The sequence below is a fragment of the Pholcus phalangioides genome, unplaced genomic scaffold (genome assembly GCF_987345545.1).
Source record: "Pholcus phalangioides strain wild (caught in Gottingen) unplaced genomic scaffold, Ppha-v1.0 ptg000009l_1, whole genome shotgun sequence".
NCBI classification, from domain to species: Eukaryota; Metazoa; Arthropoda; class Arachnida; order Araneae; family Pholcidae; genus Pholcus; species Pholcus phalangioides.
In genome coordinates this window covers 15,365,602-15,378,802 of record NW_028301602.1, presented here as the reverse complement: position 1 = coordinate 15,378,802, position 13,201 = coordinate 15,365,602, and the positions used below count along the sequence as shown (strand labels likewise).

The window sequence follows — 13,201 nt, the reverse complement described above, 5'->3', positions numbered from 1 at the left end:
GGCAATTTTTCAGTTGTCCTTAAACTTTTTTCTACCACCTTAGATCTTGCTGAATGGTAAAAAATCAGCTACTCTTGATGTAAGAAATTTTCTCTACTCTTAAGCACTATTTCACATCTCATGATCTTCAAGGCTTTTCTCAGATGCTACTTTATGGCTGTTCTGAGCACCCAGTAATAAATGGTCCATTGCTTTGTCTTTTTGACCAGTAGTTAATTCGGGACAGCAAATTCTCTAAGGATTAAAGAGGTGAAACTTTTGTTTTACCTTTGAAATATTGTTTTTATTTCACTGTTATATGATGCTGAAATTTCAAAACACATAATGTGTGTTCTTCCTTTAAATATTTTTGTAGGCTTTCACCTTATAAAAAGAACAAATGTAAGTTATCAAGTGAAAGTGATAATGAATCAGATGTGATTGATGATCCCCAACCTGAACCTAAGAATAAAGGAAGAGATCCCAAGAGTCCAGGAAAAACTACTGTTACAAAGTAAAGTTTATTCTATTTTCTAATTCTTTTCTAACATGTTAACATATGAGAACATGATCTTTCACAGCTGGCCTGAAGGAAAAGGGCTGATTTTGAGCTTATGAACCATTGTTCATAAACAATTTGATAGCTTGAAGAAAATTTACAGCTATTACACGAAACTGTTCTAAACAATTCAGAATTTTATATTCAGATAGTTCAGAATTTTATCTAAAATCAAGATATTCTATTTGTCATCTGTGAACAAGCAAGGAAATATTAATTTAACTCCATTTCACTCAACCTTCTGGATTCTGCTGCAGTTCTCAGTATGAGTGGTGTATATGAAAATAAGTCAAAAATTTCTAGTTTAATCCTACCAGAAGGGGAAGAAACTTTTTTTTCTGACCCCACCTCACTCTTTTATATTTCCCCTTCAGAACTGTAAGTACCAAAGCAAAAAATAAGTATCTAAAACTGTTCTTTCACTAATAAACTAGTCAAGGACTTTTTCCACATCATCTCTGTTATTTTAAAAAAAACTGGATGAATCTGAATTTTACACTTTTGGGGATTTTTAGTGACAGCTGTTCTTCAATAACTTGTGTAAAATACAATTTTAATTTGAAATTATTCATAAGATGTTGAAATCAACAGCACTTGATGTGTGAATTTCCTTAGAAGTATTTTTGCAGGAGTTTATCATACGAAGGTTTCAACAGCTAGCAAAGATGAATCTTCCCATAAGCTAGCTGTTGAAATCTTTGTATGGATGGTGGTACATGACATCATCCTTGGAGGAGTTTACAAGTTCAAAAATCACTATCAGAGATATTGAGTGAGAATGATGATAATTCATATACGACTAATGAAAATGAGCAACTTGAACCACAAAAAAAAAAGAGAAAAACCTCTCCTATCTAGATAAATGGATGAAATTTCACTGCCCCCCCCCTTTTTATATCATTCAAATGAAATCCTAAATGGGCATTGTTTAAATCCTGATGAGTTTGTTATATATATTGTCCCGGATAATTTTCCACAAGACTTTGGGATTGCAAAACAAGAAGCTGTTCGACGGACAAACACAGATTTATTTACAGAACAGCAATTTGCACGTATTTACAAGCTAATCAGAGAGCTAACAACTTTCTCACAAAGTTAAATCATGACTGACTGCTCATCGAATCTCTCTAAAATCTCCTTGAGCCTGCCATCTTGTGAGCGCTGCAATATTTATAACCCCGGAGAAACTTCGAGAAAAAGAACATTCCACAAAATTCTATCTTACAGTTTCCTAGTCGGCAGCGCCACCTTACGGAGGGGTTGGACCACTGTCTGGAGGGGAAAGGCTTTCTAGAATGTTCTTCTAACCCTCCATCAATCGGACCTTTTTCCGTTTAACCGAAACTGGTATCAACTGATTTCGATATTTCTGAGAGCCATCTATCGCCTACAGACCGGAACAATATGTTTACAACAAATGTCGGAAAATATGGCTGCACATGCTAACATAACACAGCTTCATTGTGAACTGAATTTTAAAATGCCAATATCATCAGAATGTCTGTCACTTGAACCCAATTAATTTATGTCTACCTCAAAATCACTCTACACACACATACACGCCTATTTCTCTTTCAGAAAGCTCTTGACATATTTTATGTAAAATGAAAGATTATGCTGAGGGAATGCAAAAAAGGAACCGAGCACAGACTTGAATGTTTTCAATGCAAGACTCATGGCATCAAACTGAACAGAGTTATCTTTTATCTGCATGTATGGGACAGAGAAATGAGCTGACCAAATCACATGGGGGGGGGGGGTGCGACCTACAGCTGGGTTATGTATCTTACTGTAAAATAGAAATTCAGTTTCTAATCTTCCTATCAAGTCTCCATCCAAGTATAAAGTTTATAATCTCAGTTTTCGGTCAGTTTTTATTATTTTTCTTTTATAGTGCTTCTTGGTGCTTTATAGAGGTTAGGTCATTATCTAGGTCATTGTCTCAGTCATTTGGTGAAAGTGATGGCAGTGCCGTCTCAACACATAGACCCAAGGAGCTCAAGAGAATATGGGCCTCACAAAAATGAGAAACAGTTAAAATTTTTGAGAATTTGCCAGGTGGGATCTCAAAAAAATCACTTGGCCTGTGGTCCCATGATGCTCTAAAGACGGCCCTGAGTGACGATGGTTCACAAAATTCATGGTGGGTCCATAAAAATTCCCTCATACCCAAATAAAGACGAAGACCTAAGTGGGGCTGTTGCAGTCTAGAAAAAAATGACAGGAATAAAAATACAGTAAAACTTGCTATCATTTCATCATCATATAGTATGCTCTTGACCTTCAAAATTTTCAGACTTCAGATTTAGCTAACAAAATTTCACAGCTACTGTTTCTTTTGCTGCTTCAAATAGAATTCTAGTTGATGCTTCATTAAGCTTATTATAATTATATTATGTTTTTAAAACATTGTTGGTTCTAATATGGTTGCCATCCAGGTGGTAATACAGTGAGTTTGAAATTTATAAGAAGCAATTTTGAAGTTGCTGTGATTGTATTGGAAAATGATTCAGAAGACAAGAGTCAGAACACTATGAAATTTGCATGCATACTAGCATCAAGTCCACTATATCACATGACAGGAGAAGAAAATCATAACTTTTGCTGACAGAAAAAAGTTTATTTAATGATGGACAAAATTCCTTTATGGTACAGAACCCGTAAAGGAATCCCTAAACGTTAATCAATGGTTGCGAGATTGGATTTCAATCACAAAGATGGCAAGTAATCCTTGCAGTGGGTGGAAATGACATTGTGCATTTATTATTAGGGATGGCACGAATAGTGATTTCACCGAATACCAAATATTGATTTCTTTAAAATTCATCAAAATCATAAATAAAATCTGTTTTTAATTGAAAATGAAATTATTGGCTATTTTAACTGATATTGAATTTCAATTATGCAATTTATTATTTAAATAAATATTAAAAACTGTGGTAATTGAAAAATGTTTATTGTCATTATACTGACAATCAAATTTAATGATTATATACAGTCAAACTTGGTTAATTCAAAATCCAAAGTCACTGGAAAAAAGTGATTTATCCAAAATTTGAATTATCCAATTAATTTATATCCTTGACCTGACCTGTAAAAAAGGTGCAAATCATGACTTAATTATCAACATTCACATGGGGAGAGGAATAGTTATCAATTATTAAAATTTTCTCATCAGTTATGAAACTGTTTCCCAAATTTTTATTTTTTATAAACACTGGGGGTCAACACTGATTATCAGATATTTCAGTGATTTTAGAATGATTTTACGGCGCTGATTCTGAATCTGGCATTGGTTTTCTCAGATTGGCTCTAGTTTTGAGATAGTTTGAAAATTAAAGTTCAATCATAAGACTATAAGCAATTTACGAATCACAATGAAACTTTTTTTTTTTTTCAAACCGAGCACAACTCAGGTCTATCACCACGGGCAATTTACTACCTAATGAGTGGTGCTGGAAGTGTAAGTGTGTGTACCTAAGTCTGAGTGCGTATCTGGAGTCATGTCTGATTTTTCAGTGCTGCCATCTATATTTCAGATGTGAAGTGTAATTTTGAATATTTGTGCTCTTTGTAGGCCTGTTGCTCTCTGTGGTGAGACTTTATTACTGGGAGATCAGCTCGCATTCACACCTTCAAGGTGGGAACCTCAGAAAGCCAACTTCAGTCGACCACCACTGTGGCAATGGTGGGGTTTGAACCTGGGACCTTGCGATGTGAGTCCTTCACTATGACCACTCAGCCACCACAGCGGCTCACATTGCCGTAAATAATTGCCAAAGATAATTCAGTGATTTAGGGGGATATTAGGGTGCTAATTCCGAATCTAGCATTGGTTTTGCCAAATTGGCTCTATTTTTTTGAATAATGCATACTCTGAACATTGAGATTTATATGCTGCTTATGTATTACCATTAAAATTTGATTTTCAATTTATTTCAAAAACTAGACGCAATCTGACAAAACCAATGCCAGAATCAGCAGCCCCAATATACCCTAAAACCATTAACATTTCCTTAAGAATGTGAAAAAAATATTTTTTTGTTAAGCAATGTAATATTTACATATACGTACACATTTTTCCTCAATAATGCGTACACATTACAAAACAATCGAAGCCATTCACCTTTTTCTTTATCATATACGTATTCAGCACACTGAATTAATTAGGAAATGGTTATTTTCATCTTGGTAGAAGAAAATTTTTGAAATTTTGTTGTCCATCAATTATAATAATTGATCTTAGCTACTGCTCTGAAATCAACATCACTGCAGAATTTCTTGGCTATGCTTAAAGCCTTATTTATGGAAACAATTTATGGTCATCGGTTATGAATTTGTTTTCCAAATTTTGCTTGTGTGTGTGTCATTCTTATGCTATCAATGAAATACACTTTCATTAATGTATTATTATTTGTACTTTGGCTATAAAAACATTCAGATTTTGAATGGTACACCTTGATCCATAGGTTGAACAACATAATTGGTATCAAGTGGTACACATTCTCAATGAACAATATCAAAATGGGCATTAAATTATCATAGAAAGAATAGAGAAAAACAAAATATTTAAAACTTTTGTTTTGAAAATTTGTTGTTTAACAACTTGGTGAAATAAAACAAGGTCTGTGTGATTTCTTTCAGAATTTTTCAAACTAAATTTGCAGATATAAAAATCATAATTTTTCCCCCTCCAACTTCGAATTATTCAAAACATTCAAATTGAACAATAAATTTTAACATTAGACAAAAAACTCAAGGGGCATTCATAAAAGTTTGAATTATCCAAAATTTGAATTAACCAAGTTTTACTGTAGTGTATTTTAATATTACTAAAAAAGAATCATTTTTTTTCAACACTTGTCACAATGCTACACCTGATCAAAAAGGTAAAGGTAAAAGGGGGGAAGGAGAATGTAACTTTTTCTTAATTTATTAAAAAAAAAAAATTTTTTTTTATGAACCTTTTTTTGATAGAGTCTATGCGTGTCGGGGGGGGGGGGTACCCCTCTCGGGAGAATCTCCGGATCTCTGGACTTCAAAAGTTGGCTCGTCTGTGTATCATAAAATTTACTAATTATTTTCTTATTTTGCCTCTTTCAGTAGCTTAATATGTTTCTTGTCTAGGTACATCCTTCAGTTAATGTACTTGTGTAATTCATGCTCACTTCCACTTTATTGCAGTAGGATTCTATTCTCAGTTTCATGTTTTCATTATCCTAGAAATTCACCCTGGCATAGCCTCTTTTGCAGGAAGGGATATACACCACACAATAATGTATAATCAACAAATTTTTAATTTACGTGAAAAATTCAAATTAATGTGGTTTTTCGAAATTAGTTTGTTGCGTTTGGATTCACGCAGGTATTCGACCAAATACCTAAGCATTATTCGGCCGAACCAAATATTTGGCAAAAGGGTCAAATAGACCAAATACCAAATAGTAGCCGAATATTTGTCCCATCTCTATTTATGAGACTGACAAACAACGGGGAGTCTTCGCATGTTATGGTGACACATAGTTGCCAAGTATCCCAGATTTTCCGGGAGGCTCTTGAATTTCTACTCTATCTCCTGGACTCCTGAAAAATTCTTATGTCTCTCGAGTTTCGCCCATGATTGTAAAAAATCCCTACATAAAATTAAATCCTTGGGAAAAAATTATTCCCCAAGAATTTACCCAAAAAAAGAAAAAACAGCTGCTTTATAAGCATTTTGTAAATTGTCACCATTTCATCAAATCACCAAAAAATTTCATTTTTGGGGAGGAAACAAAGTTAGCCAATCATCAAGCGTCAATCCGGCCTTTCCAAATCCAAAATTGGCATAATCATGTGTATCTGCTTTATCCATATGTCCTGTTTCGGGCCCAATGGAGATTTTTTTGGTTTGCAAGATTTGGTTTTTGGTTTTTGAACCCAAGGACTTTAACTTACTGATTTGCCATGATTGGCAGTAGCTCGCACGGTATCACAGTTTTTGCAGCAGGAAAATATCTCTAAAATTTTCCTTTCACTGAAAAATCCTTGAAATGTTTTAAAAAATCTCTTTCACATTTATTTTTGTACAGAATTTGGATCCGCGCAAAAGCCTCCTGAATTCTCATTCTCCAAAGTTGGCAGCTATGGTATCGTGATGTTGGTCAAATATTCTATGAGATATATTTTCAGGATTAAAATCATGGAAGAGTAAAAATCCTTTGCCTGATATTAACGCAATATTGACAAAATCAAATATAAAGACAAATGAATAACCACAACTTTGTAATGCGTTTTCAGACGAAATCAGAACATTTTTCATTTATTTTTTTAGAAATACTGAATCTCTTCACGGTGGTTACTTTCCTAATAACAATCACATTTACATGGTCCTATTGGTCATCATTGGTGGGGAGGTTTCATTCTCTCTATTACAAAATAATGGTAATTACATTCTTTTATGTTAAATTTTTCCTATACACATGTATACTACATTTTCAAATGTATCTAAATGAGCTGCTTAGGTGATGAACATTTAAGAAAAAGAGGGTGACCTCGAAAGATTCCTACTTCTAGCGCAAAAAATTCTGAACAAGTTAAAAAAAGGTGAAAATTTGATATGATTAGGTGAAAATATATATATTTAGTTCAACATATTGCAAATTTTACAATTTCTACACAGATTTCATTTCTTTAGGGTGACATGGTGAAATCTTCGAAATCCCTTCACATAGAAAATAGAGATTTAAAAAACTGTCTCTCTTTATTTAGCTCCCAAAATTTACAAAGCCTTATCATACAAATTAACAAATATAGCTTCATATTCTAAATTTAAAAAGGTGCTATACATTACTTCAATTACTAACATTAAAGATTACTTTTAAATAATAGATTATTGGACTATGTAGTAACTTTACTTAACTTGCTTAAAATTGCTGTTCTATGTTATAATCTTTATTATTATTGTTTTGCATTCTTATATGACTGTAAAATTTGTTTCAACTATGATCATGAATTTCATTGATTGGTTGCCAGTACGAGTATAATTATCCTGTGACAACTCATATACATAGATATATTTGTATTTTATCTTCTTTATCCTAATTTGCTCTTCAAACCAAAGATTTCTATGTGGGATTCGATTTTCAAAAAAAAAAAGTTAAAATAATACTAAATTTGTTGTCATGTGTTTCATTTGAATATGTTTTGAAGGAATTGTTCATGGGATGAGATAAAATCACATAAATCTGTGAGAAATAACATTTTATTATAATTTTAAATTGTCCTTTATTTTTGGGAAGGAATTGTAATGAGAGATAGATGGCTCATTGGCATTAGGATGAGTTCGTGATGAATGATTCATATTTTTTTAACAATATTATTTAAAAAAACATAGTAACGAAAACAATGGATTACAAATAAAACATCAGAGCGGGTATTGAATTATAAAGGCTAATAAAAAGTGTAACATTTAACTCTATGTCACCAGATTGTAGTTATGAAATATTGGTTTCCTTTTTTTTGTCATTGCAAATAAAACATAGAAGATGTCAAAGCAGGTAGGTTCCTGTATAGTGCACAATTTGACTCTGCATTGCTAAATTATAGTTACAAAATGTTGCTTTGCTATCACCATTTAAAAAAGACAAGATTTAAAAAAAAAAAAAAATAGCATAAAGACATGCAGCTCCACATCTTCAATTTATGGCATTTATAATTTTCATTTTTTTGCACAGGAAATGGGTAAAAAAGAAATCAAAAAGTATTTTGATTGAAGTGATGATTCATTTTTTTGCTAGAAGTGATTATGATGAGATTCATTTTTTGATAGAAGTGCTGATGATGATTCTTATTCTGATGGAAGTGATGACGATTCATATTCTGATAGAAGTGACAGTGATTCATACGATCCGAAGGAAAAGAAAGAATCTCAGCCGAAAAAAAAGAGGGGAAGGCCTCTCAAAAAAAGTTCTAAAGATGATGATGGAAATTCCAAAATGAAAAAGCAAAATGAAAGTGGACTGAAAAAAAGAGGACGACCTCAAAAAAGTCCTTCATGTAGCCCAAAAAAATCCATGCAAGTGAAAAAAAGGTGGAAATTTAATTTTACTTTTAATTGAACACATTGCAAATATATTATACCAATGCTAAATTATGATGTGGTGTGTGTTTCATTTGAATATGTTTCAAAGGAATCATTCATGGGATGAGGAGACGAAATCATCTAAATCATCTGTTGAAAGTGATGAAGAAAATGATATGGAAGCGAAAAAAGGTCAAATTAATATAGGAAGATCCACTAGGAGCAGTTCTTTCAGTCCAAGAAAAATTAGGTACAAAATTTCTTGTATTTATTTTTTTTTAGAATCATACAATACTGCAATGTAGGGAATGAAATTTTTATTATGAGATAATGAATTGTTATTTTACTTGTGTGCTGATTTGGATGTGTGATGAGGGATACTGCCGATTGGTGCTGGGACAAGTTCAGTAAATAATTACATTCTCAGTAATATTATTTAATAAAATATAAAGTATCAAGAACATTGCATTACAAATAAAGTGAGAGCAAAAGAAATCAAAGCAAGTGTTAAAGCATGGAAGTTAATTTATATCACACAACTCCATGTCACCAGATTTTAGTTAAAAAATATTTCTTTGATATTCAGAAGAAGCACAAGCAATGTCTTTGTAATCCTGTTGCAAGAATTATGGATTACTAAATAAAACGTTGGAAGAGTATACCACTTAATTCTGTGTTGCCCAATTGTAGTTGTGAAATACAACTTTGATAACAACATTAAAAAAAACATAGTAAGAGAAAAATAGTCCAAAGACATCCAACACCACATCCTTAATTTATGGCATTTAATATTTCCATTTTTTGGTTAAAAAATATTCATTATAAAAGAAAGAACTCTGTGTTTTGATGAAACTGATGATAAATGTTTTTGATGAATGTGATGACTCATTTTTGATAGAAGTGGTGATAATTATTATTCGTATGATGTGAAAGAAAAGAAAGCATCTGAGCCAAAAGAGAAGAGGGGAAGGCCTCCCAAAAAGGGTTCTAGTAGTCCAGGAAAATCTTCTGTGTCATCCACTAAAGTAGATGATGGAAATTCCAAAATGGAAGAGGAAAATGAAAATGGACTGAGAAAAAGAGGACGACCTCGAAAGAGTCCTTCATGTAGCCCAAAAAAATCCACACAAAGGAAAAAAAGGTGGAAATTCAATTTTACTTTTGATTCAACATATTGCAGAAATGTTGTACTAATACTAAATTTGTGATTTGTTTTATTCAATATGTTTTATAGGAATCGTTCGTGGGATGAGGAGACAAAATCATCTGAACCATCTGTCGAAAGTGATGAGGAAAATGATATGGAAGCAAGAAAAGATCAAATTAATATAGGAAGATCCACTAGGAGCAGTTCTTTCAGTCCAAGAAAAATTAGGTACAAAATTTCTTGTATTTTTTTTTTTTAGAATCATACAATACTGCAATGTAGGGAATGAAATTTTTATTATGAGATAATGAATTGTTATTTTACTTGTGTGCTGATTTGGATGTGTGATGAGGGATACTGCCGATTGGTGCTGGGACAAGTTCAGTAAATAATTACATTCTCAGTAATATTATTTAATAAAATATAAAGTATCAAGAACATTGCATTACAAATAAAGTGAGAGCAAAAGAAATCAGAGCAAGTGTTAAAGCATGGAAGTTAATTTATATCACACAACTCCATGTCACCAGATTTTAGTTAAAAATATTTCTTTGATATTCAGAAGAAGCACAAGCAATGTCTTTGTAATCCTGTTGCAAGAATTATGGATTACTAAATAAAACGTTGGAAGAGTATACCACTTAATTCTGTGTTGCCCAATTGTAGTTGTGAAATACAACTTTGATAACAACATTAAAAAAAACATAGTAAGAGAAAAATAGTCCAAAGACATCCAACACCACATCCTTAATTTATGGCATTTAATATTTCCATTTTTTGGTTAAAAAATATTCATTATAAAAAAAAAAGAACTCTGTGTTTTGATGAAACTGATGATAAATTTTTTTAATGAATGTGTGACTCATTTTTGATAGAAGTGGTGATAATTATGATTCGTATGATGTGAAAGAAAAGAAAGCATCTGAGCCAAAAGAGAAGAGGGGAAGGCCTCCCAAAAAGGGTTCTAGTAGTCCAGGAAAATCTTCTGTGTCATCCACTAAAGTAGATGATGGAAATTCCAAAATGGAAGAGGAAAATGAAAATGGACTGAGAAAAAGAGGACGACCTCGAAAGAGTCCTTCGTGTAGCCCAAAAAAATCCACACAAAGGAAAAAAAGGTGGAAATTCAATTTTACTTTTGATTCAACATATTGCAGAAATGTTGTACTAATACTAAATTTGTGATTTGTGGTATGCTTTATTCAATATGTTTTATAGGAATCGTTCGTGGGATGAGGAGACAAAATCATCTGAACCATCTGTCGAAAGTGATGAGGAAAATGATAGGAAGAAAAAAAAAGACACTACTTATAGTCCAAAAAAAATTAGGTAAAGGTTTCTTCTTTTTTTTTCCATACTCGTACTGCAGTGGTTCCCAAAATTTTTCAAATCTGGACTGAGCTTTCATGGGTGGCTTGTCTTTCTAGAAAGGAATAGAATCATCCAGTGTCCGTAACCAAGTCTCATTTGGTCAAGTAGTCATAGTGACAGACTCGCATCGTGAGGGACCCGGGTTCAAACCAGGGTTGTAAAAAACCCAGCCCGGGTTGGTTTTTCTAAAAAACCCGGATTTTTTTGCGCAAAATGGGGAAAATTGAATTTTCTTTTTCCATAACCACAAAATATCTAATTTAAACATGTGTACATCTTACATTATGCTTAAATATATATATTTTAGTGCATGTTAAACTATGTATTTGATGAATAAAATTGGGAATAATAAAATAAGAGAATAATTGTTCACTTACAGCCCAGGTGGGATTTTTGGGCAAAATGGGAGGAAAATTGAATTTCCTTTTTCCACAACTTCAAAATCTAACTTAAACATGCATGTACAACAGAGTGGGTTGAAAAAAAATGAAGTTTTATTTTCAAATTGCTAAAGTGCAGAAAAGTTGCCTCTTTTTATAAGAAGAAAAACAACATAAAAAATTTTAAGATCAGTTGATATCTTCCAGTCGTGCATAGTACTTGAAGATTATGAAAATTGAACATTTTTCTTAATTTTTTAATATTACTTAAAATGTGAAAATCGACGTGCAAAAGTTTGTTATGCTTATTTTATGGTTGAATAAAGTAAAATAAATTAAAACATCATTGATATTTCAATGTTTATCTGTCGCGCAATGTGTCTTCAAAAACTGGAATTGACCAAATTTTTGCAAGTTTCATTGTGCAAAAGTTATACTTTAACGTGAACACTTGGAAAAGAAACAATAGAAGAAACTGTAAACCAGTAAATCCTAGTCAGTTTTAGTAACTATAATGTAAATTACACACACTCTCCTACTTTGGATGGTTGATTGGATAGAGTGTAGGTGGAACTCGATGTGCAGCCACCTCTTCATGGTAAATTCTGGGTCATTTTGTTCTGACAAAGCATGTGAAGATCTGCACAATGAAACTTGCAAAAATTTGGTCAATTCTATTTTTTCGAACACATTGTGCGACCGATAAACATTGAAACATCAATTATGTTTTAATTTATTTTACTTTATTGAACCATAACATAAGCATAAGAAACTTTTGCATATCGATCGTCAAATTTTAAGTAATATTAAAAAAATTTAAGAAAAATGTTCAATTTTGTCAATTTTCATAAACTTCAAGTACGATGCATGACCGGAAGATGTCAATAGATTTTAAATTTTTTTGCATCATTTTTCTTTTTATTAAAGGAGGCTACTTTTCTGCACTATAGCGATTTGCGAATAAAATATGTTTTTTCGACCCACCCTAATGTACAGCCTTTATATATTATGTCTAAATATGCATTTTTGGTGAATGTTAAACTATGTATTTGATCAATAAAATTGACCATACTATAAGTAAGGGAATAATTGTTCACACACAAACACACCAACTTCTGTGTAATTGTATCTGAACCTTGAGTTATATGCAGAACTGTAGCAAGAAGATTGTTTGTGGTAAAATAAATGAATTTGAAGATAATGAAAATTGTGAGAAATCAGAATGGTGCCTGAATTTTTTTTTTTCATTAAATTTTTCAAACCCCATAGAAAATGTATCCAAAAGTGTCCTGATACGTCAAAAATAAAACCTTTTAGCTATGTAACCAGAACCATGGTCTTTTTTTAAATCGAACCCAAACTTTCAGGAGCTGAAGTCTCATGCTTCTCTTTTTCTTAAATTTCTCACTGTTAAATTGATCATTTGATCATTTTTGTCGCACCACGGTCATTTTTTGCACACGAGGGCTAATTAGACCGGGACCTACAGTTTATTGCCGATTCCGCAGGCTTGTTTTTTATACTCATCGAGAGGTTGGTACGCTAACCCCTCGATGGGGGACTCCCTGCGGTAGCAATTTTTTGCTGGGGTCAAGTCGCCGTTTTTTTGTTGTACCCCTGTCAGGAAAGTTTTCTGACAAGGACGAACCGGTATCGAACTCGCGACACCTCTAAACATCCTTTGGTACTTTAGGCGAGCATCT

At 32.5% G+C, this 13,201-nt stretch overlaps 1 protein-coding gene across 5 annotated transcripts in view; it reads left to right on the top strand.

The window, feature by feature from the left end:
* The window catches only part of LOC149081815 (uncharacterized), a 58,533-nt gene that overhangs the window by 29,048 nt on the left and 16,284 nt on the right, over positions 1–13,201 (top strand). Inside the window, exons 10-16 of one of the 5 annotated variants that reach the window (XM_089235589.1) lie at positions 356–493; positions 8,349–8,609; positions 8,710–8,850; positions 9,499–9,741; positions 9,835–9,975; positions 10,623–10,865; positions 10,966–11,076. In XM_089235589.1, coding sequence (XP_089091715.1) covers positions 356–493; positions 8,349–8,609; positions 8,710–8,850; positions 9,499–9,741; positions 9,835–9,975; positions 10,623–10,865; positions 10,966–11,076 — 1,278 coding nt within the window. The remainder of the gene's footprint in view (positions 1–355; positions 494–8,348; positions 8,610–8,709; positions 8,851–9,498; positions 9,742–9,834; positions 9,976–10,622; positions 10,866–10,965; positions 11,077–13,201) is intronic. The other 4 variants (XM_089235591.1, XM_089235590.1, XM_089235593.1 and 1 more) reach the window with 4 other exon arrangements.